This window comes from Cyprinodon tularosa, unplaced genomic scaffold (genome assembly GCF_016077235.1).
Source record: "Cyprinodon tularosa strain WSP-4 unplaced genomic scaffold, ASM1607723v1 ctg637, whole genome shotgun sequence".
Lineage (NCBI taxonomy): Eukaryota > Metazoa > Chordata > Actinopteri > Cyprinodontiformes > Cyprinodontidae > Cyprinodon > Cyprinodon tularosa.
The window spans coordinates 309,429-334,670 of record NW_024039382.1 but is presented as its reverse complement, the minus strand read 5'-3'; the positions used below and the strand labels follow the sequence as shown (position 1 = coordinate 334,670).

At 36.4% G+C, this 25,242-nt stretch overlaps 1 protein-coding gene across 1 annotated transcript in view; it reads right to left on the bottom strand.

The window, feature by feature from the left end:
• bcl2l12 (BCL2 like 12) overlaps window positions 1-20,027 on the bottom strand; it is a 44,821-nt gene extending 24,794 nt beyond the window's left edge. Inside the window, exons 1-2 of the mRNA XM_038308425.1 lie at window positions 19,928-20,027; window positions 11,390-11,570 (exon numbers count right to left, since the gene is read on the bottom strand). Coding sequence (XP_038164353.1) covers window positions 11,390-11,568 — 179 coding nt within the window. The 5' untranslated portion in view covers window positions 11,569-11,570; window positions 19,928-20,027. The remainder of the gene's footprint in view (window positions 1-11,389; window positions 11,571-19,927) is intronic.
• Window positions 20,028-25,242: the final 5,215 nt, after the last annotated feature.

The window sequence follows — 25,242 nt, the reverse complement described above, 5'->3', positions numbered from 1 at the left end:
TTAATGACCCGCGAAAACCCTGTTTTAGACATACAAGGTTTCCATCCCAAAGCAAACACTTCCTGATCTTCCATGGATCATGCATTACACAAAGATCAATAAAAACGTCATTGCGCTAAAAAAGCAAAGAATAAACACATTCTTCTTTCTACTTTGGCAAATTTGGCTTTATTTTTAAAAATATACCTCTTAGTAACCACTGCTCAGTAGATTTAAATTAAAAGGAGACTGATATTTAAAAAATACACAGAAAGCCTACATGTTTGCCGTATAATGCCACAGCAATCAGGAACTACATTTGAATATTTTTTAAAATGTTGAAATAGTTAGAAACAAGAACTATAAGAGAGAAATATTCCAATATCTATGTGCCTTTACGTCTGGATTTTTATCCAAAAATAAACAGAATGCAAAAACTTTTAATAATAATACACAGTTTGTGGATATCATTTATTGATTCCTTTTGGTAGAAATTAAATAATAATAATAATAATAATAATAAATTTTATTTAAAAAGGCACCTTTCTGGACACTCAAGATCACCGTACAAAAGCATAAAAACAGTGTCAGAAAAAATAAAAATAAAAAGAATGTGTAGTATCACCGCTTGTGAACTGGAAGAAATAAAATCTTGATATTTAAACAAAAGGATTTTTTACATTGGCAGAGAATGATCAGCCACAAATAGGTTATTAGGTAGCGATGGAAGAGCCATACTGCTGAGAGCGAACCATCTGTATGGAGCGTAAAGCGCAGACTCTAAGCTGCTCAGAGATGCATTTCTACACAGGCACAGCTGGAAGATCAGAGTTTGTCAGAGTTCAGCACGCAGTACCGGACGATTATTTGTACCCTGCTGCTGCTGCCAGGGTCCATCTGAGGTCATGCAGAATGTGCCGCGCTGCACGCCAGGTGACCAAACAAGACACAGCTGCACGGCTGATACTGCTTAGCTTGCCTAACAGATTACAGCACAATGATGGATTTTAAACATCTGAAAGACCAGCCGCTTACATTTTTATTTAGTCTCATCAACAGACGGCATGTTTTCATCATCAAAGATCCGCGTTTAGCTCATCAGTTCTCGTTATCGTCATGAAACAAAGATAATATTATGAGTAGGGCTGCAACTAACGATTATTTTAAAAAATCGATGAATCGGCCGATTATTTTTTCGATTAATCGATGAATCGGACAAAAATATTTTTTATATTAACCTCTTTATTCTAAAATAAACATTTTAGACAGAACAAACAAGCACACAAGTACAGGTTGCTCATTAACTGTACTGGTGCAATATGAAAAATAAATGTTTGTGTTAAAACTACGCAAACTTACATGAGAAATGTAGCTGTACATCCACAAAATATAGGGTACTTTGTTTCATAAAGCGCCAAAAAAGACATTTTTGTTTTTAAAAGCCCCTAAGGGGTTCAAACTACAGGCCCCCCCATTTCAACAAATGAGTTTTTTTTAGACTAGAAGAGTTCTGCCTTTTAAGACAGGAAAGTACAGCAGTTAAAGTTGCTACTTGAGAAAATACTGAACCATAGAGATAAAAATAGCCCTGTGATTCAAATTATAAATTGTATTTGGAATAAAAATGAGAGAACTAGGGGTGCTAAAAAACACATCCTCCAAAGACAGATATTTACATGGAAATGCGGCAGATAATTAATTGACAGATTACTGATCTTGCTGGATTTTATTCTGCTTTACTTCCATAAATTGCAGGATCTTCTTTACTTTATCTTTGCCAGAAGATTTAAACTTTAAAAGCCTTGCCCTCATAATTTGCAAGTTAATTTATTTATAAAGAAAATATAAACGCTGCTTAAGCTAATTCAAATGAAATTAAAAGTAAAATAAGTAGCCAACCTTATCACTGTCTGTAACCTACTAACACGGTAAGGAAAGCATCAGATGAGCTACCTGAGAAACTAACGTTACGTTTCCCCACTTTAAAACCAAACAAACATGGTGGTTCCGTGCCATGTTAATTTCTTTTGACAAAAGTTGCATGTTACGACTTTTTTCACTTTACAAAGCGCAGGCTATTTTAATTATTGTGATCAATTTGCGCCGTCAATCCCGGCGCATGCGCGCTTCATTTGCAGTCTGGACGCTGAGGCTCTGACTGCAGCGCTGAGAGGGACTCCTGCGGGAGCGGGAGAACGGGGGATGGGGGAGGCGCCCCACGGCAGAGTAGGAACGATACATGCTTTCACGTAAGAGTCTCCAAAAGCCACCAGTGACACCGTACAAAGTCGCCAGATTTGTCGCTAGTCGCTTTTTTGAAAAATAGTCGCTGGAGGGGTCTGAAAAGTCGCTGAGTTGGCAACACAGCACCTGCGGCGCTGGCTCGCTCTGCCGTACTTTTTTTTCTTCCCCCGTTTCAGTCAAGTGGATTTGATGATGGCGGCGGCGGATGACGCATTAATCGCGCGACACAACTAATCGATGATAAAATTCGTTGCCAACGCTTTTAAAAATCTATTTTTATCGATTTTATCGATTCGTTGTTGCAGCCCTAGCTATGAGTATAAAGTTGCAACATCTTGCATGTTGTGAAGTTAACTTATGCATTGGTAGGCCTGTCACGATAATCAATAAATCAATTAATCGCACGATAAATTAAAACTATCCACGTCATTTAATATATCGGCTATATCGTCTCTGTCTGTGTTTTTCTCTTTCTATTTATGACGCTGGATGAAAAGGCTTAACATCGGTGCTATCCACTGACCCCTGAGAGGAGGAGTTGACTATCGCATCAAGTAGTCAGCGTGCATCATTTTGTACTTCTGCAGCTTTAGAGCCCAGTGAGGAGTTAGCAAGGTAAAAAAAAAAAACACATCTTATGCAGGGGGGAAAAGCTCGAAATGGAACTGGTTTCAAAGCCGAACGGAACAGCCGCAGTGTGGGAGTATTTCGGATTCAAGCGAACCGCTGAACCTATGCAAACCAGTATGTCGCATTTGTCATAAAACAGTAGCAACTGAGAGTAGCAATACAACCAACCTTAACATGCACCTAAAGCACAACCACCCTATGAAGTTTCTCCAGCTGGGGACAAAAAGTACAAGCGGTGGCCCGTCTGCGTCCTCAAGTTCGTGACAGTCCACCATCACTGAAGCAATTAATCAACAGGCAGCACACTAAAGGACGGCACAAAGTTGCGCATGCTCACAGACAGCATAGTTCATTTAATTGCTAAAGAGATGCTTCCATTTAATATTACGGAAGAGGATTAGGGCCACTGAAAAGAATAAATAAAAGTTAACTAATTTTTTTTATTTTCTTTCAGTTTAATATGGGGGGAAAAAGTCAGAATTCTGACTTTAATCTCAGAATTCTGACTTTAATCTCAGAATTTTTTATTTTAATGTAGATGGGCACCATGAAGGAAGAGATGTGGGATCACTCAACTTCACTGACAAAGATGTGAGTTGTTTGAGAGGGCCAGTGACACATTGGTGGAAAATGACGGATTTAGGCAACTTTTTACGTGCCCGAGGGGTCCCCTCATTAATAGAGGAGCAGAAGGTCATTAAAACAAGAGAGCTAGTCGCTAAAACAGACATGGTTATGGCTTGATGCTGACATGTTTGTTAGCTGTCAGAATTCTGAGAAAAAAGTCAGAATTCTGAGATTAAAGTCAGAATTCTGAGATGAAAGTTGGAATTCTAAGATTAAAGTCAGAATTCTGAGAAAAAAGTCAGAATTCTAAGATTAAAGATAGAATTCTGAGATTAAAGTCGGAATTCTGAGAAAAAAAGTCGGAATTCTGAGAAAAAAAGTCAGAATTCTGAGATTAAAGTCAAAATTCTGAGTTTAAAGTCAGAATTCTGAGAAAAAATCTGAATTCTGAGAAAAAAAGTCAGAATTCTGAGATTAAAGTCAGAATTCTGAGAAAAAAAGTCAGAATTCTGAGATTAAAGTCGGAATTCTGAGAAAAAAAGTCGGAATTCTGAGAAAAAAAGTCGGAATTCTGAGAAAAAAAGTCAGAATTCTGAGATTAAAGTTGGAATTCTGAGAAAAAAAGTCGGAATTTTGAGAAAAAAAGTCAGAATTCTGAGATTAAAGTCAGAATTCTGAGTTTAAAGTCAGAATTCTGAGAAAAAATCTGAATTCTGAGAAAAAAAGTCAGAATTCTGAGATTAAAGTCAGAATTCTGAGAAAAAAAGTCAGAATTCTGAGATTAAAGTCGGAAGTCTGAGAAAAAAAGTCGGAATTCTGAGAAAAAAAGTCAGAATTCTGAGATTAAAGTCGGAATTCTGAGAAAAAAAGTCGGAATTTTGAGAAAAAAAGTCAGAATTCTGAGATTAAAGTCAGAATTCTGAGTTTAAAGTCAGAATTCTGAGAAAAAATCTGAATTCTGAGAAAAAAAGTCAGAATTCTGAGATTAAAGTCGGAATTCTGAGAAAAAAAGTCGGAATTTTGAGAAAAAAGTCAGAATTCTGAGATAAAAGTCAGAATTCTGAGAAAAAAGTCAGAATTCTGAGATTAAAGTTGGAATTCTAAGATTAAAGTCAGAATTCTGAGAAAAAAGTCAGAATTCTGAGATAAAAGTCAGAATTCTGAGTTTAAAGTCAGAATTCTGAGATAAAAGTCAGAATTCTGAGAAAAAAAGTCAGAATTCTGAGATTAAAGTTGGAATTCTAAGATTAAAGTCAGAATTCTGAGATAAAAGTCAGAATTCTGAGAAAAAAAGTCAGAATTCTGAGATTAAAGTTGGAATTCTAAGATTAAAGTCAGAATTCTGAGAAAAAAAGTCAGAATTCTGAGATTAAAGTTGGAATTCTAAGATTAAAGTCAGAATTCTGAGAAAAAAAGTCAGAATTCTGAGATTAAAGTTGGAATTCTAAGATTAAAGTCAGAATTCTGAGAAAAAAGTCAGAATTTTGAGATAAAAGTCAGAATTCTGAGAAAAAGTCAAAATTCTGAGATTAAAGTTGGAATTCTGAGATTAAGTCAGAATTCTGAGAAAAAAGTCAGAATTCTGAGATTAAAGTCAGAATTCTGAGAAAAAAAATCAGAATTCTGAGAAAAAAGTCAGAATTCTGAGAAAAAAAAGTCAGAATTCTGAGATTAAAGTCAGAATTCTGAGAAAAAAAGTCAGAATTCTGAGATAAAAGTCAGAATTCTGAGAAAAAGTCAAAATTCTGAGATTAAAGTTGGAATTTTAAGATTAAAGTCAGAATTCTGAGAAAAAAAATCAGAATTCTGAGAAAAAAAATCAGAATTCTGAGAAAAAAAGTCAGAATTCTGAGTTTAAAGTCAGAATTCTGAGATAAAAGTCAGAATTCTGAGAAAAAAAGTCAGAATTCTGAGATTAAAGTTGGAATTCTAAGATTAGAGTCAGAATTCTGAGAAAAAAGTCAGAATTCTGAGATAAAAGTCAGAATTCTGAGAAAAAAAATCAGAATTCTGAGAAAAAAGTCAGAATTCTGAGAAAAAAAGTCAGAATTCTGAGATTAAAGTCAGAATTCTGAGAAAAAAAGTCAGAATTCTGAGATAAAAGTCAGAATTCTGAGATTAAAGTTGGAATTCTAAGATTAAAGTCAGAATTCTGAGAAAAAAAGTCAGAATTCTGAGATTAAAGTTGGAATTCTAAGATTAAAGTCAGAATTCTGAGAAAAAAAGTCAGAATTCTGAGATTAAAGTTGGAATTCTAAGATTAAAGTCAGAATTCTGAGAAAAAAGTCAGAATTTTGAGATAAAAGTCAGAATTCTGAGAAAAAGTCAAAATTCTGAGATTAAAGTTGGAATTCTGAGATTAAGTCAGAATTCTGAGAAAAAAGTCAGAATTCTGAGATTAAAGTCAGAATTCTGAGAAAAAAAAATCAGAATTCTGAGAAAAAAGTCAGAATTCTGAGAAAAAAAGTCAGAATTCTGAGATTAAAGTCAGAATTCTGAGAAAAAAAGTCAGAATTCTGAGATAAAAGTCAGAATTCTGAGAAAAAGTCAAAATTCTGAGATTAAAGTTGGAATTTTAAGATTAAAGTCAGAATTCTGAGAAAAAAAATCAGAATTCTGAGAAAAAAAATCAGAATTCTGAGAAAAAAAGTCAGAATTCTGAGTTTAAAGTCAGAATTCTGAGATAAAAGTCAGAATTCTGAGAAAAAAAGTCAGAATTCTGAGATTAAAGTTGGAATTCTAAGATTAGAGTCAGAATTCTGAGAAAAAAGTCAGAATTCTGAGATAAAAGTCAGAATTCTGAGTTTAAAGTCAGAATTCTGAGAAAAAAAGTCAGAATTCTGAGATTAAAGTTGGAATTCTAAGATTAAAGTCAGAATTCTGAGAAAAAAAGTCAGAATTCTGAGATTAAAGTTGGAATTCTAAGATTAAAGTCAGAATTCTGAGAAAAAAAGTCAGAATTTTGAGATAAAAGTCAGAATTCTGAGAAAAAGTCAAAATTCTGAGATTAAAGTTGGAATTCTGAGATTAAGTCAGAATTCTGAGAAAAAAGTCAGAATTCTGAGATTAAAGTCAGAATTCTGAGAAAAAAAATCAGAATTCTGAGAAAAAAGTCAGAATTCTGAGAAAAAAAGTCAGAATTCTGAGATTAAAGTCAGAACTCTGAGAAAAAAGTCAGAATTCTGAGATAAAAGTCAGAATTCTGAGAAAAAAAGTCAGAATTCTGAGATTAAAGTTGGAATTCTAACATTAAAGTCAGAATTCTGAGAAAAAAGTCAGAATTTTGAGATAAAAGTCAGAATTCTGAGAAAAAGTCAAAATTCTGAGATTAAAGTTGGAATTCTAAGATTAAAGTCAGAATTCTGAGAAAAAAAATCAGAATTCTGAGAAAAAAAATCAGAATTCTGAGAAAAAAAGTCAGAATTCTGAGATTAAAGTTGGAATTCTAAGATTAAAGTCAGAATTCTGAGAAAAAAGTCAGAATTCTGAGATTAAAGTCAGAATTCTGAGAAAAAAAGTCAGAATTCTGAGATTAAAGTTGGAATTCTAAGATTAAAGTCAGAATTCTGAGAAAAAGTCAGAATTCTGAGATAAAAGTCAGAATTCTGAGAAAAAAAGTCAGAATTCTGAGATTAAAGTTGGAATTCTAAGATTAAAGTCAGAATTCTGAGAAAAAAGTCAGAATTCTGAGATAAAAGTCAGAATTCTGAGAAAAAGTCAAAATTCTGAGATTAAAGTTGGAATTCTAAGATTAAAGTCAGAATTCTGAGAAAAAAAGTCAGAATTCTGAGATTAAAGTCAGAATTCTGAGAAAAAAGTCAGAATTCTGAGAATAAAGTCGGAATTCTGAGATTAAGTCAGAATTCTGAGAAAAAGTCAAAATTCTGAGATTAAAGTCAGAATTCTGAGATTAAAGTCAGAATTCTGAGAAAAAAAGTCAGAATTCTGAGATTAAAGTTGGAATTCTAAGATTAAAGTCAGAATTCTGAGAAAAAAGTCAGAATTCTGAGTTTAAAGTCAGAATTCTGAGAAAAAAAGTCAGAATTCTGAGATTAAAGTTGGAATTCTAACATTAAAGTCAGAATTCTGAGAAAAAAGTCAGAATTTTGAGATAAAAGTCAGAATTCTGAGAAAAAGTCAAAATTCTGAGATTAAAGTTGGAATTCTAAGATTAAAGTCAGAATTCTGAGAAAAAAAATCAGAATTCTGAGAAAAAAAATCAGAATTCTGAGAAAAAAAGTCAGAATTCTGAGATTAAAGTTGGAATTCTAAGATTAAAGTCAGAATTCTGAGAAAAAAGTCAGAATTCTGAGATTAAAGTCAGAATTCTGAGAAAAAAAGTCAGAATTCTGAGATTAAAGTTGGAATTCTGAGAAAAAAAATCAGAATTCTGAGAAAAAAGTCAGAATTCTGAGAAAAAAAGTCAGAATTCTGAGATTAAAGTTGGAATTCTAAGATTAAAGTCAGAATTCTGAGAAAAAAGTCAGAATTCTGAGATTAAAGTCAGAATTCTGAGATTAAAGTCAGAATTCTGAGATTAAAGTCAGAATTCTGAGAAAAAAAGTCAGAATTCTGAGATTAAAGTTGGAATTCTAAGATTAAAGTCAGAATTCTGAGAAAAAAGTCAGAATTTTGAGATAAAAGTCAGAATTCTGAGAAAAAGTCAAAATTCTGAGATTAAAGTTGGAATTCTAAGATTAAAGTCAGAATTCTGAGAAAAAAAATCAGAATTCTGAGAAAAAAAATCAGAATTCTGAGAAAAAAAGTCAGAATTCTGAGATTAAAGTTGGAATTCTAAGATTAAAGTCAGAATTCTGAGAAAAAAGTCAGAATTCTGAGATTAAAGTCAGAATTCTGAGAAAAAAAGTCAGAATTCTGAGATTAAAGTTGGAATTCTGAGAAAAAAAATCAGAATTCTGAGAAAAAAGTCAGAATTCTGAGAAAAAAAGTCAGAATTCTGAGATTAAAGTTGGAATTCTAAGATTAAAGTCAGAATTCTGAGAAAAAAGTCAGAATTCTGAGATTAAAGTCAGAATTCTGAGATTAAAGTCAGAATTCTGAGATTAAAGTCAGAATTCTGAGAAAAAAAGTCAGAATTCTGAGATTAAAGTTGGAATTCTAAGATTAAAGTCAGAATTCTGAGAAAAAAGTCAGAATTTTGAGATAAAAGTCAGAATTCTGAGAAAAAGTCAAAATTCTGAGATTAAAGTTGGAATTCTAAGATTAAAGTCAGAATTCTGAGAAAAAAGTCAGAATTCTGAGAAAAAAAGTCAGAATTCTGAGATTAAAGTTGGAATTCTAAGATTAAAGTCAGAATTCTGAGAAAAAAGTCAGAATTCTGAGATTAAAGTCAGAATTCTGAGATTAAAGTCAGAATTCTGAGATTAAAGTCAGAATTCTGAGAAAAAAAGTCAGAATTCTGAGATTAAAGTTGGAATTCTAAGATTAAAGTCAGAATTCTGAGAAAAAAGTCAGAATTTTGAGATAAAAGTCAGAATTCTGAGAAAAAGTCAAAATTCTGAGATTAAAGTTGGAATTCTAAGATTAAAGTCAGAATTCTGAGAAAAAAAATCAAAATTCTGAGAAAAAAAATCAGAATTCTGAGAAAAAAAGTCAGAATTCTGAGATTAAAGTTGGAATTCTAAGATTAAAGTCAGAATTCTGAGAAAAAAGTCAGAATTCTGAGATTAAAGTCAGAATTCTGAGAAAAAAAGTCAGAATTCTGAGATTAAAGTTGGAATTCTGAGAAAAAAAATCAGAATTCTGAGAGAAAAGTCAGAATTCTGAGAAAAAAAGTCAGAATTCTGAGATTAAAGTTGGAATTCTAAGATTAAAGTCAGAATTCTGAGAAAAAAGTCAGAATTCTGAGATTAAAGTCAGAATTCTGAGATTAAAGTCAGAATTCTGAGATTAAAGTCAGAATTCTGAGAAAAAAAGTCAGAATTCTGAGATTAAAGTTGGAATTCTAAGATTAAAGTCAGAATTCTGAGAAAAAAGTCAGAATTTTGAGATAAAAGTCAGAATTCTGAGAAAAAGTCAAAATTCTGAGATTAAAGTTGGAATTCTAAGATTAAAGTCAGAATTCTGAGGAAAAAAAACAGAATTCTGAGAAAAAAAATCAGAATTCTGAGAAAAAAAGTCAGAATTCTGAGATTAAAGTTGGAATTCTAAGATTAAAGTCAGAATTCTGAGAAAAAAGTCAGAATTCTGAGATTAAAGTCAGAATTCTGAGAAAAAAAGTCAGAATTCTGAGATTAAAGTTGGAATTCTGAGAAAAAAAATCAGAATTCTGAGAAAAAAGTCAGAATTCTGAGAAAAAAAGTCAGAATTCTGAGATTAAAGTTGGAATTCTAAGATTAAAGTCAGAATTCTGAGAAAAAAGTCAGAATTCTGAGATTAAAGTCAGAATTCTGAGAAAAAAAGTCAGAATTCTGAGATTAAAGTTGGAATTCTAAGATTAAAGTCAGAATTCTGAGAAAAAGTCAGAATTCTGAGATAAAAGTCAGAATTCTGAGGAAAAAAAGTCAGAATTCTGAGATTAAAGTTGGAATTCTAAGATTAAAGTCAGAATTCTGAGAAAAAAGTCAGAATTCTGAGATAAAAGTCAGAATTCTGAGAAAAAGTCAAAATTCTGAGATTAAAGTTGGAATTCTAAGATTAAAGTCAGAATTCTGAGAAAAAAGTCAGAATTCTGAGATTAAAGTCAGAATTCTGAGAAAAAAGTCAGAATTCTGAGAATAAAGTCGGAATTCTGAGATTAAGTCAGAATTCTGAGAAAAAAGTCAGAATTCTGAGAAAAAAGTCAGAATTCTGAGATAAAAGTCAGAATTCTGAGAAAAAGTCAGAATTCTGAGATTAACGTTGGAATTCTAAGATTAAAGTCAGAATTCTGAGAAAAAAGTCAGAATTCTGAGATTAAAGTCAGAATTCTGAGAAAAAAAGTCAGAATTCTGAGATTAAAGTTGGAATTCTAAGATTAAAGTCAGAATTCTGAGATAAAAGTCAGAATTCTGAGATAAAAGTCAGAATTCTGAGAAAAAAAGTCAGAATTCTGAGATTAAAGTTGGAATTCTAAGATTAAAGTCAGAATTCTGAGAAAAAAGTCAAAATTCTGAGAATAAAGTCGGAATTCTGAGATTAAGTCAGAATTCTGAGAAAAAGTCAAAATTCTGAGATTAAAGTCAAAATTCTGAGAAAAAAGTCAGAATTCTGACGTTTTTCCCATTTTAAACTGAAATAAAATTTAAAAATCAGTTAACTGTTTTTTTTTTTCAGTGGCCCTAATCCTCTTCAGTATAATATTGTTTAAAAACCAGCATTTCAGAAAACGTGGCAGGTATTTGATAGACAGGATGAACTCCACCGGAAAACATACATATCACAAACTGCAATTCCACAACTGTACAGCAGTATTAAAGAGGAAATACTGAAGGAAATACAAGAAATTTGATTTTACTCTGCTACGTAGGATATGTGGTCAAGTTCAATTTTTTTTTATATATAAAATGGCCGTTTTGCCTATCTTTTTTAAAATCTAATGATATACAGACTTCATTATCTGTACTCTTTTGGTTAAAAATATAGTTTTTATTTTCACTGTGGTTTATCTTGTGTTTAGTTTTTATTCAAGTGTATTTTTAGTTAACAGAGACTGAGAGTCCATTTGATTTTTATTTCTCGCAATAATTGTGGTATGAGGACTTAATTCTCATAATTTTCAACTTTATTTTCATAGTTGTATTACTTTATTTTCGTAAATTTAGGACTTTATTCTTGTAATATTATGACTTTGATCTCATAATATTATGACTTTATTGTGACAATGTTATGACTTTACTCTCATATAAAAAAAAAAAAAAAACATTTCTAGCCTGGCCCTAAGACTCCGTCGTAATTAATAGAGTTAAATTGGAGAGAATATTATTTATACCGAAGGAAAGTCAAAGCCCACAGAGACGAACGACTTTACCTGTAGAGGTTCTGGTCCACATAGGCTCCCGCTACCCGGCCCGGTCTGTCTTTGTGGGGGGTGGACAAAGCTCGCTCTAGGAAAGCTTGGAGGACAAGATGAGTTTCAGCCTTGATCTCTATCAGAGAGATGGATGAAACAGACGAGACTGAAGCTCTGCGTTCTTCAGGCTCCAACATCCCTAAAGCAGAAGAAGACAAAAGGCAGCGAGCTTCAAAAGAAATATAATCATTAATCAAATGTTCTGTTTAGGTAGATTTTCTTTTTTTAGAAAACCTGGATTTTTTTCAGCAGTCCACTCATAGACTGGCATCACGTTTTGTTCTTAGATGTGTGCTACTACCTGATAAACAAGCTCACTGTGTAAAACCACCAGCTGCAAATATTTAGCTGCTCTGTTGTGGAACATGATTGTTTTACATGTTGCATAGCCTGAATTTTAAAGTAAGGTCATCCTTCAGAGGTAATGAATAAAATAAAAGTTACTTTTTAAAGTAATGTATGTAATTTTTTTCACTTTTGAGTATGAAATAAAAGGGGACAAATAGATTAATCAGATTTTGTAGGACAGAAAAATGTGAGATTATATTATGGAGCAATATCACCCTAACCTGACTCCGCTAGATGGATTTGCTCCGCATATCCATCTGGAAACCTTCTGTTGAAGTAATTTTGGGAAGGGGCGAAAATACTGGTTAGCTGATTGGCCTATGTTGGTGATAGACGGGCCAAATAAACCAATCAGATCAACGAAGCATATGATGTACTAACAGAGCGACGACAAAGAGGAGCCAATTGATAGATCAAACTCTTGCCGAAACCAGTCGGGAGAAGAGCAAAAACATCTTTTCCTCTGAGAAAAGCCTCCAGAGCAGTGTTTTGCTCTTCTTTCAGTGAAGAAATACTCTGTAATTCCGATAAAACTTGCTCGATAGCCACGCTAACGCTAGTTTCATCGGCTGAAGCCGCCATGTTCTTTAGACTGAACTGTCGCGCATCAAAGCCAACGCTGATTGGATGTTCGTTTGGTGAACGGCTCCAAATTTTCTTTAACGGAGAGTCTCCAGACTGATTAGCGAGTGAAAACTTGAAAGCTCGCGAGATCAGGATGGTCTCACGAGGCTAATATCACCCAGCCAGCAAATCTCCCAACTAGGGCTGGGCGATATGGAAAAAAAACTATATCACGATATGGATTATTTTATATCACGATAACGATATATATCACGATATACCACAACTGATATTGCATTTTATGTTTTCATAGTCCGTCAGATGGACAGGGTTGAAAAAAATCTTTCATCGCCTATTTTTTACCCATCATCTTGTTTCCTAATATGAGAATCCCAACCCCAAACCAAGAACACCAGTTATGCAATTTGCGGCCATGACAGTGAACAGTATAGAATCTTGGCTATTGCGCTGCAGTAATTAATCATTTAATATTCGTTTGTTATTGACATTTTATAAAATTCCAAGGCAAGGTTTTTCTCTTGTCTTTCATTTACCTTGTTTTCCACTAGGAGGCGCCTCGCCTATTTAAGAAGAAATGTGTCTGCACTGGTAATTATATGGTCCCGAAAGCTGTCTTTCTCGACTATGTAAACGGGGGCCATGCCTTTACAGATATAGCGTGAAATAGCACCTGTGATCTGCTTGTGTCGCTGAGACGTCTTCTCATATTGTGATCCTTGGGCGAATGCTTCCTTAAGCTTCGGCTGTGAGAATTTCTTTCCAGTGCTTCCTGTATATTCATCCCTTGTTTGTTTTGATCGGAGTGGTTGTAGTTTCCCGTGTTCTTGTTCATGATTTTTCTTCAGGTGGTAAAAGAGGCCGGAAGTATTTGCATCAGCCGCTGGAACGGCTTTGCTGCACAGTTTACATATCGGCTGCGTTTGTTCTTTATCAGATGGCTGAAATCCGAAATATAACCAAACAACCGAGCTGCCTCCCCTTTTGGGCAAAAGTGGTGTTTGTTGTGTCTGTGACCTGGCAACCGTTTCGGACTCTGTAACCGCTGCTGTGGTAACATCTTCTTGGGTGTCCATCATTCATTTTTTTTCAAGCCAGAAAGAAATTTCGCGGGCTCTCTCCGTCAGTAATGTCGCAAACATATGGTGCAAAGCCGCGTGACGTAAAGCGGTGTAGTGTCGCAAAACCACGTTCTCTACACATTATCTTTTTATTCTATTTTTTTTCGTTATATACACTTAGAGTTTGCATAGCAAAAACGCAAAATGTTATATTAACAAATTATATTAAAATGTATATTAGCAGTTATAATTATAATAAAAAAGTTTATCACGATAGAAAAAATAGAGGAGAAAGGTCACGATAGACATGTTTCTCTCGTCCTCACGATATATATCGCCATATCGCCCAGCTCTACTCCCAACGGTGATGTGATGGCTGCCACTACAGCCACCCAAATGCGGTAACATTTAATCACATCACACAATAGGTCAGCCAGTCTCATTACATTTATATTGGGATTTCTTTAAATTTAGGATTTAATTTACAGAATAATTTTTGTAAGGAAAGGCAAAACACTGTATTCTGGAATACTTGATTTAATCTTTGTTTGTTTTTGATCACCTCAGTGCCGGCTGCTCCAGTCCTTCAGGAGAACAGAGGTGGAGAAGGGGTGGAGCCAGCCTATTGAAATTGCAAATTGGTTTACACCACTACTCATCAGCAAGGAGGGGGGGAATGGGATTTTCCTCTGTTAGTTTCAGTTAGGCTTTTGTGTATCTCCCCCTTTGTATCTTCTATGTGGCCTGATCAGTCAGTATTTAAGTTTCCCCTTTGTCTCAACTTTGTAATTTGTTCTTTATTGACCCAAGTTATTTGTTTTTGGTTCAATAAAAAGAATACTTTTTGAATCTAAACCTGTGCCTGAATTCCCTTTGACTGCTCGGACCATCACAGGTGACATTGGCTCTACCTTTCTTATACCTCATCCAAAATACTCAGGTTATCCTGAGATATTTTCTGAGTTTGTGCTGCTATACTGTAGGCTTAGACTGCTGGAGGACATAGGGACCCCTTTTTCATCATTCTGCTTCATTCTATCTCTATTCTCCCACTCTGCAGAATCTGTTAGTTCAATCTCTAACGTTCTGCTCTCTCTGCTTTTTCTCATAGTAGCTTCATCTGGTCTGTTCCTGTTTGGCTGTGACTCCATCCTGGAGAGAAATATCAGCTGTGCTGCTGCCATCAACACCTTTGTTTCTAGATGTTGGAGCTTGGCATGTTTTCCAGTGTAGTCCTGTTTCTCTGAGTGTGACTAACTGGATGTGCTCTCTCCATCCTCTGACATGGGAGCTGGCTCGGAGCTCGTCTGCCTGGCTGTGTGTTTCCTGGACGGGGCCGCCTGTGGAGCTGGTTGACAGTTGCCTTTTGTATCTATGCTTCTTTTTCTATGTCTGCTTCTGTCTCCTTGAACCCCAATGGGCCTCAGCAGATGGCCGCTCACACTGAGCCTGGTTCTGCTGGAGGTTTCTTCCTGTTCAAAGGGAGTTTTTCCTCTCCACTGTCGCTACAAGAATCCTTGGCGTGAGGAATTGCTGTTGAGTCAATGAGTCGATGCAATCAGCTGGTTTTCCTAAGATAGAAAACTTTGAACCAGTCTGACTGTATGATCTGGTTGAATTGTCTATGTAAAATGCCTTGACTACAAGACGCAGGACGCACCATCAGCCTGAAAGTCAGCCTGATCTAAAAAATTTTTGCATCACTGAAGAATCGGACAGAAAAGGGCAAAAAATTGGCAGACATCTTCACATACTTCACTGTCCCAAGTTGCTTAAAGTCGTCACTGTTGTCTCTTTCCTCCACAGTGACAGTGTGAATAGCTGCCGAGCTACAACCTTAACTTCTTGAATGGTCCATGTCATTGTCACTGTGGAGCGCCAACGCCTACCGGAGGAACCGATCAATCACTAATGGCGTCTCTTTGGTGGTCCACAAAGCCCTCACCACGTAGGGAGCAGAAACCTGCATCGGTCTGATATCACCTGATCGGCCACGATCCGCAACCGGCCGATCGTTATGAAGACCACACTTTTAAAGTACTGGTCATTGTCGATGAGTGTCTGTTTTAGTCAGAGTGCCCAAACAGGAGGACAAATCACCAGCAAAGCTCTAAAGAGCATCCCTGTGTCATCATTTATCAACATTATTTTCTCTGTCTTTCATTTTTATATAAATAAAAAGCTAATCTCCGCTGCCTCCTTCACTAAAACAGTGGTCAATTAATGACAATTTCTCATCTATAATTATGATACCTAATAATACAATGTCAGTCTACATTTAGCATTTGAAGAATTTATGGATGTGATGCTGTGATCCGTCAGCAGATCCTGATTTTTGAGATCGGAGGTAAGCTCTGAAAAGCCCAAATTGTGCATTTCTACAGAAACTCCTACATCTGTCTGGTCTTCCTGGATTTCTTCTCGGCCTCCATCACCATCATTCCACAGACTTTCTCTTGTCTTGGACTGAGTCTTATATTAGGGGAACAGGGTCCTGCACAGCCTAACCTTCTTAGAAATGCCTACAATTGCTGATTTTAGATTTTTTAATAGGCTACGTATGCCTTTGAATGTATTGATTTTAATGAGTGTCTTTTTACTCTGTTTTTAATGTTATGGTCTTTTAACCTTGTTTTAATTTTCCCTTTTTGTTTTATGTAGCACTTTGAGATTTGAAGTCAAATGTGAAGTGCGTTACAAATAAAATTCATTATTATTATTATTATAACCAGCAGAGTTAGACTGAGAGAATCCACAACACCGCCTCCTCCTCCATCCTCCTCAGCACTGCTCGCCCAAGGGCTGCATGATGAGCATTAATGGTCAAATACTACTAATATCAATCGTACATAAAATGTCATGATGTGGAGTGAAAGCGTCCCCTTTTTAGACATGCAATAAAATATATCAGAAAAATAAGCGGATCTACAGCAACTCTAGTTTCAGTGAAGCCTCTTTAGAGCATCCTACCAGAAAATCAAGTGAAAAAAAAACAAATGTAAACAGGGACACAGTATTAAAAAAGCCCAATAATAGGACTACGCAACCCTAAAATACTTTAAAAATCTAAATTTCAAGCCAATAGTGTTATAGGAATCCAGGAAAAGACCTTATTACCTTTGTAACATTCAAAAAATATGGATATTTTGATGGCAAAAATTAACGTCAATGTAATAACAAGAAACGGCCATTTGCCCAAATATATTAAGTAAAATAATAAAAGTGCTTCTAAAAGAAATTCATGACAAAAGTGAAGGAAACACATTTTTGTTTCGGTCAAACATAACCTTAGAGGCATTAATGCTGATACTGGCACTTACATTTTTTAGTTTATAAACCTAAATAAAATTGTTAACTAGGTTTATCAACTTTTGAACTTAACTTTTTAACTTTTCAATTTGCTTTTTACCTTTTTTTCTTCACTTAACTTTTTTTGCCAAGTTAATTTAAAGTAGCTAATATATCATTGAAGGGCTCATCTAATTGGTCAAATGCCAAAATAAGATGTACAGCCGTGTAGCAGAATCTTTGCTAAATGGCTGGATATAGATCTAGTGCTTCTAGAACTCAATGAGGGACAGGGGGGGGGACTCCATTTGTAAGGGAGATGCAAGTGATCAAAAACGGTAACTTGCCCTATAAAGGGTTAAAGGCTGAAAGATCAACATCAAATAGGGAAGAGCTGCAGGTAAGAAGTAAAAGACGTCATGGATTTCACTGGAAACGTTCTTCATCATTAGAGACTTTGAAACTTGAGACTTGTCTTGGACCTGCCCTTCAAGGACCTGTGAGCATCTCTGCCTTTATTAAAACGTAAAGCTTCATTAAGGACAAAATTTTGATGATGCCCGACTCAAATAAGTAATATTTAAAACTCAAATATCAATATTTGTTCTCTCCTGGACTTTGTTTCCAGGTTTGAAGACGTTTCGCTTCCCATCCAGGAAGTTTTTGGACCAATCAAAGCCTTGTTTTGGCTTAGAAAACATGCTAATTGAAACGGACGAACGGGTCCACCCCTTTGGAATGGGGGTCGTTTGGTTCTTTGTTATCTTGAGTACCTGAAACTGTAAGAACCCTTGTGTGGAGTGTTTTTTTTATTCCTTCTGAGCGCTGCAGGTGGGCGTGGCCGGCTGTCTGAGCACCTGAGATCCATCAACCCATCTACCTGTCAGGGATTTAAGGAGCTGCAGCCATCTGTTCCTCGCCTGATGGTCCCATACTCTGGTACCACTCTAGCCAACGTTAAATTCCCCACGAGAAAGTTCTGTCTGATTCCGGGTGAAAAGTTCCTAATTGCTCACCTCTTGTGTCTCTGGATTCCCAGGTTCAATCGAAGCACTCCTGGACTGATTCCTTCAGCGTCTAACTCCGCGAGCTGCTCCCATCTGCAGCTTAGGTTCAGTCAGCCTGCCCGCTCTCCACCACAGCGTGCGCCTCAAGCCACCTGCGCAGCCTGTGGCCGTGTCTCCCCAGGGGCACCCAGTCCGTCCCCATCCAGTTTGGCTGAGTTTACAATAAAACTTCTTCCTTCAGTTGGTGTCCGTGCCGATTCTGCATGTGAGTCCCTAAGGTTCAGCCAGACATGACAGAAACCTGTCTATGTCTCTGAAAAGGGGCTCGTTAGAGGGAATTGTTGGCCTGGTTGAAGAGGTGCTCTGATCCCCTGTAAGGTAGCGGGGGTTGCGATGATTGCAGGAAGGAATCAACTCAATTAGGGATGGGAATCGAAAACCGGTTCCTGTTAAGAACCGGGTCCGTATTTTCCGATTCCATGGCATCGTTTGGCAGCTCGCTGAACGATTCTTTTTTCGATTCCCGCAGCACCAGAGCCTAGAGCGCCGGCTCTGGGGAGCACGACTTACGTCACGTTTATTACGCAAGTTACGCAAGTTGGAAGAACTATTCGAGGAGGAAGACAACGAGCTGCGGTCACTTTGTGAATCAAAGCCCCGTCTTTCCTTAGCCCAGGGGGTAGATCAGGAAATCCAACTCTGTAAAAGCTTGCCCTCCATCCCCTGCAGGGATAGCGCCACACTGTGGTGGTGGAACAAGCAAGATACGCTGCCCTTGCTATCTGGACTGGCTAAAAACTACCTCTGTGTGCAGGCTTCCTCCACCCCATCTGAGAGGGTGTTCTCCACGGCTGGAGACACCATAAGCCCTGAAAGATCCCGTATCCTTCCAGAAAAAGCAGATATGCTCATCTTTCTGCAAAAGAACTGTTAATTTTCCCTACTACTGTTTTATAATTAGTATTTTTTGTTATTTAAAATAGGTTATTATCCCATCATTTGTTATTAGACATTGTTGGTTATTAAGTTTGTTCTTGTATATTTATTTTTCATTTAAACACGGATGTTACTCCAGTTTCATATTTCCTGTGGACATCTTGATCTTGTTGAGTTTGTAAGATTGTGCAATAGTTAAGTAAGCAAAGTTGATGCTGATAATCAAACTGTTTGTTCTCCTTTTTCCCCCAAATTGGAATCGAAAAAAGAATCGATAAAGAATCGAATCGTTTCATAGAATCGAAAAGGGAATCGGAATCGTGAAAATCTTTTCAATTCCCAACCCTAAACTCAATTGCTGAATTTTAGGTTTCTGAAAGCTGAAATCTGGGTCCAACCCCTCTGTTTATGGTTCTGATATTTTGAATTGAAAAGCGTTCCTGGATGGGAAGTGAAATGTCTTCAAACTTGCAAAAAAGTGTCCAGCGGATTGTTTTTTTTTTTACTTTTTTGGAATGACTTTGACCTGGATGACCTGGGTTACCTGGATGCCTGAGAATCTTTACCAGCATATTTGCCCCTTTTTTATAGTAACACCCCTCTGCAATTGTTAAATGTTTGCAATCATAATGAGGCCGATCACAGCATGGCTGGAATGTGGTGGAACCAGGTGGTTCCTAAATAATATGCAGCAGATTAACATGCATCATCTATTATATGGAGCATCTTATAGAAAGTCACTGAAATCCTGAAGCCAAACACTTCCTGCTTCAAACTAACCAGCTTTGATGAGGAAAAGGTTTGATTTACTCCAAACATTCATTGCAGGAGTGAAGAAGAACTTCCTGCGTCGGCGGTCATAATGACATGCCTGATGGGTTTATACTAATTAACATATAATAATCGATGTTCAGTGATATAAAGGTTGATATAAAGGAGAGCAGAGCCTCGGGCTCTATGGAGGCGGCGGAAAGAACCGAGAACAGCCGATTCAGTTTGGGCTTTAAACCGGCGACTAATAAACAGCTTTAACTTTATTCAAAGGAAATAGTAAAAACAAAAAACAATAATTTACCAAGAAAGAAAGAAGAAGCCCTGCTAAATGTTACCGATAAACAGGCTGGGAAAGGTTTCATTTTTAATACACAAAACAGCAGAACAGCAGCTATGAGTTTAGCTGGACTTAACTTCTACTTTAGGACACATAAACTGAAACTTTAAACCAAGAAAGAAACTTTTCCACTGTAGAAGCTGAACACTGAGACAAAGCTTACCTGTTCTCTGTGTTTATGATGTTAAACTGAGTCCAATCTGAGATCTAATGTCCAGCGAAGAAATCAGTAGCTACAGGTTACTGGACAGCTATGGGCGGGGCTACACTGCAGAAACCAATCACTAAGGAGGGAGTGGGCAGGGCTACACTGCAGGAACCAATCACATCTCCTGATCTTGTTTTTTTCCCCCTGGAACTTTATTATTAAAGTCGTAGGAAAGTCATATTTAAATTTCAAATAATTCTGGCTTAAACGTGTATATAAATGTATTCTTTATCAGACCATATTATCCCAAAAGTTAGAAAATGTCTGGTTAATTGGCTTCTCTAGATTCTCCGTAGGTGTGAGAGTGTGTGATTGGTTGTTTGTCCTGTTTGTCTCTGTGTTGCCCTGTGATGGACTGGAGACCTGTCCAGGATGGACCCCGCCTCTCACCCATAGACAGCTGCAGATAGACTCCAGCACCCCTCACCACCCCACTGGGATAGGCATGACAGAAAATGGATGGATGGTTAAATAGCAAAATTAAGTCTGGTATCAAGGTGCATTTCTCAATACATATAACAAATATATTCTTCAACGACTTGAAGAAAAAGGAGACTACATATTAGGGAAACAACTTTAACTCTAAAGTGTGTATTGTATTGTATCTTCTTAAAAAATTATCAAAAATAGGCTAGGATTGGAACCAATCAGGCTCAGTTTTTTTTCTGAAACATAACAGACTAGTGAATTTCAAACCCTCAAACACAATCAGACAAAAAATAGTTTCAACCCAAAGAAGGAACCCTGAAACCAAGGCTGAGCCGTGTGGTTTGTGCTGTCCAGTGCAGCTCGGACTGCTCAGAATCCTAAATCAGAGAAACCAAACTCATGGCACAACACGGGAGAGGCAACAGTTCTGGGTAAAATTCAGCTCTGGACACTTTCACCTCAACAATAAAGGACACATCTTTGACAACCAAAATGTTCTGGATAGATAGTTTAGGATAGAGAGGGCTGAGGATTTGAGAAAGAGCTGAAAAAACCCACTGTTGTTAAAAGGGAAAAGTTATCAGTGAATAGAGGGACTGAAGCTCCATTTGTAAGGGATATGCAAGTGATCAAAAACGGTAACTTGCCCTTTAAAGGGTTAAGGGCTGAAAGATAAACATCAAATAGGGAATTAAGGCCAAACTGCAAAGACTACAGGTTTGAACACCAAACCAAGAGAGCTACAAGTAAGAAGTGAGAGACGTCATGGATTTCCCTGGAAACATGAAACTTGAGACTTGACTTGGACCTGCCCTTTAAGGACCTGTGAGCATCTTTGCCTTTATTAAAACGTAAAGCTTCATTTAGGACAATATTTTGATGATGCCCGATTCAAATAAGTAATATTCAGAACTCAAATATAAATAATTGTTCTCTCCTGGACTTTGTTTCCAAGTTTGAAGACGTTTTGCTTTCCATCCGGGAAGTTTTTGGACCAAAAAAAGCCTTTTGGCTTAGAAAACATGCTAATTGAAACGGACGAATGGGTCCACCCCTTTGGAATGGGGTCGTTTTGTTCTTTGTTAGCCTGTAGTAACTGAATGCTGTCAATGTCTCTGAAAAGGGGGTCATTAGAGGGAATTGTTGGCCTGGTTGAAGAGATGCTCTGATCCTCTGTAAGGTAGCGGTGGTTGCGATGATAGCGGGAAGGAATCAACTAAATAGCTGAATTTTAGGTTTCTGAAAGCTGAAATCTGGGTCCAACCCCTCTGTTTATGGTTCTGATATTTTGAATTGAAAAGCGTTCCCGGATGGGAAGCAAAACGTCTTCAAACTTGCAAAAAAGGATTTGAGAAAGAGCTGCAAAAAGCCACTGTTGTTAAAAGATAAAAGACATCAGTAAATAGAAGGACTGAAGCTCCATTTGTAAGGGATATGCAAGTGATCAAAAAACAGTAACTTGCCCTTATAAAGGGTTAAGAAGAGGTTAGACAACTGCACTGATTAAAATGGCCAAACACAAAACCCACCAAAAGTAACAAACTCCAACGACTCAGGAGAAAGAGAGGTCTTTTCATTCTGGTGTATTTTGACTCCTTTACAACAGTTTATAGACAAAAAAAAAAATAAGACTGCAGAAAAAAATGGATCAATGCAATAGAGAGATTTACTTTATTAGAACAAGATTTAAAAAAAAAATTCATTGCTTTTCAGTTGAACTCATGGAAACGTGTCGTAGTCATTGTGTTTGATGGTGAGGGTCAAAAAATAAACCTGCTATGAGGAGAAAAATCCATAGATTCTTTATAAACCTTTAACTGGAGGGAGAAAAGACATAACTGCAACACGAAAAGTCCAAAGAGGTTCTGATACAAGTGCAGGGGCGGAGCTAGATGGGGGGCATTGGCCACCCCTACCATTTTTTCTCCCTCTAATGCAGTTGGTGTCAGCAGTAATACTCACAAGTGGAATATTTAAAACATTTTAATTTTTCATATATTAACAACAAAAACACCGTGGTTAATAAAACACATCAATACAGTAACATTAAAGATTATAAGTACAGAATTCATGCTCTTTTCACAACTAGTTTTTGTGTTAAACTATGGGGTAAAGAGAAAATTATGTGTCACTCAAGTCATCTAGGGGTCTTCACTGAAATCATAGATACATAACTATTTCAATAAAAACTTAATAATCAATTTATGTTTATAGTAGTACTTATAAATATAAATTTTATGCAGAGTAATTGTTGATAAAAGCAGGTAAGTAATGACAAATGAAAAGATGTTTGCCCCAGAACTCAAAACTCTATTTTATCCACCGTCTATCTAGAAAGCACGGATGTTTAAATATATGCATTTGTTAGAAAAGGTTGTAGGAAAGTATAGTTTGTCTTAATTTAGAAAATATGGATGTTGTGCTCGTTAATTTTCCTGTTGCAATAGTGTACATTGACCCTGAGGTTGTGGCGCCTATCCTCTTTCAGCCACCTCTCAGTGTTCATTGGTTATTGCCTGGACAACCTTATAAACATTTTCTGGCTACGCTTGTGTACAAGTGAAGAATGAAGCAGAAATCTTTGGTACAGCACCCCCCAAACCTGTCCAGCGTCAGCAAAATCAAGGCACTGGTACAAGGATTGGGAGAAACCAGACCAAGAAGGAGGAGCTTTGACCGGATCACCAGAAATCTTCCCCCACAGACGTATCAGTGCAGACCTGCTGATTGGTTTAACACGCTGAGGAGAAGTTCTGTTGACCCTCAGTTCTGAGTCCTGGTCTGCGTCTTCCACAACCTGTCCTCCCCCTCTCCCTATCCCACCTTTATGCTGATCTGCTGACAAAGAAAAGTTGGAAAAGTTGAAATAATTGTTAAAATACATAAAATATGTTATTTTAAAGCTTGCATGACATCATGTTAAGGAAACCTTTCACAAAACACTTAAATATTATGAAAGTCTAAAAGCAACAACTCGTATGTGGTATTCTATTTCTAAGGTGCTGCTGTGCTCAGTTCTTTTTGAAGCTGTTTTATTCACGCTTACCTTCTGCAACACAAAGCCATTTCCTTCCTGCAGAACCTCCTTCAGCTTGAACTCATCTGCAGTCGAGTCTTTCTGCGCACCGATCTGTCCTCCTGCACGGCTCACACTCCTGTCCCTGGACCCACACTCTTCTCCCTCTATCTACTTGCCCCCCCCTCTTAAAAAATCAGTGTTCATCAGAGGTGTGGCCAATAAGGAGCCAGGCAGCAGGGTGAGGCACTTCCTCTGTGACAGGAAACTAACAACAAACACCCAGAGACCACAAGCAGGAGGAGGGGGGGGAGGGGAATGAGATGAAGAGATGCTGAAGTTTGATGACTCTGAGTACAGTCACAGAGTTCACAGATGGGTCAACATATAACAAACACAGCAAAAAATAATAAAGATCTCTTGAAATAAGTGTTTTGTCCTTCATTTGAGCAGTTAAGTTAAATTATCTGCCAGTAGAATGAGTGTTTTGCCCCTAAACTAAGGCAGTTATATTAACTGCAGTACAGAAATTTTAATAGAGATGTTTTTTCCTTAAGTGCAAAAATCTTTTTCAACTGACCTACTCAAATCAATTGAAAATGCACTTAACAAAGAAAGAAAATGTTTAAATTTGGTTGATTTTTTTATTTTTAAGTAAATGTGGGAATGAATCAGTAAAACCTCAAGATGGGATGCAGATTGTTAATCCCTTTTTTAATACATGCTTCCTGCCGTCACCTGCAGCGATGACTCCGTGAGCCACCATAGTTTAGTCTGTTTAGACACCAGAGATGGGAAGTAACGAAGTACAAATACTTCGTTACTGTACTCAAGTAGATTTTTCAGATATTTTTACTTTACTTTACTACTTATTTTTATGGCGACTTTTTACTTCTACTCCTTACATTTTTACAGAAATATCTGTACTTTCTACTCCTTACATTTTATAAAAATTGGCTCGTCACTTTAGTTTTGAATCATTTCAATGGAGTTACCGTTATTATTTTTCACGTCATCAATACCAAATTCAATCTAATTGGATCGGAATCTACGTTGCATTTGACGCACCACTACAAGATGAATCGACAGATTCGGCTGTATTCATTGGCGGCAAATCATTGCAGCTTGGTGGCGGTGGCGTTAGCATAGTAGAATGGACGACGAGATGATTGAAAATGAACACAACGGAGATCTAGTCCTATTGGCAGACATCCATTTAAAATGTAGGCAACGGCTTGAAAAAAGTGGTTTCTACTTTTACTTTTATACTTTAAGTAAATTTATAACACTGTACTTTGTTACTTTTACTTGAGTAAAGAAGTTTAATCAGTACTTCCACTTTTACCAGAGTATTTTTTAACACAAGTATCTGTACTTTTACTCAAGTACGGAAAGTGAGTACTTTTGCCATCTCTGTTAGACGTGATGCAGAATTTGAAAGAACAGCAAGAGTGACTCTGATTATCTTTGGAGATATGAAGGTCTCATTCTGCTCCTCTGAACAAATGCATTCCTTAATTAACTCTTACATATTATCATTTATTAATACCAGCATCAGGAATATTACTTTAAAAAGTAACACCGAGCACAAATGGGTTGAAAAAAATTCTTAAAAAGACGTTGCAAACCCAGTTTTCAACGTGTTTTTTTTGGACTAAAGTAGAACAAAATGGCACAAACCAAACACAGCCTATTTCTGGACTAAATCCAGACTATGACCGACTGACCAGATTTAGCCAAAACCTAATGTCTAAATGACGTCTGGTGTTTGGGAGGTTAAGGCAAATAAAAATTACCTTTGCAATAGAACTTCACATGACACTAT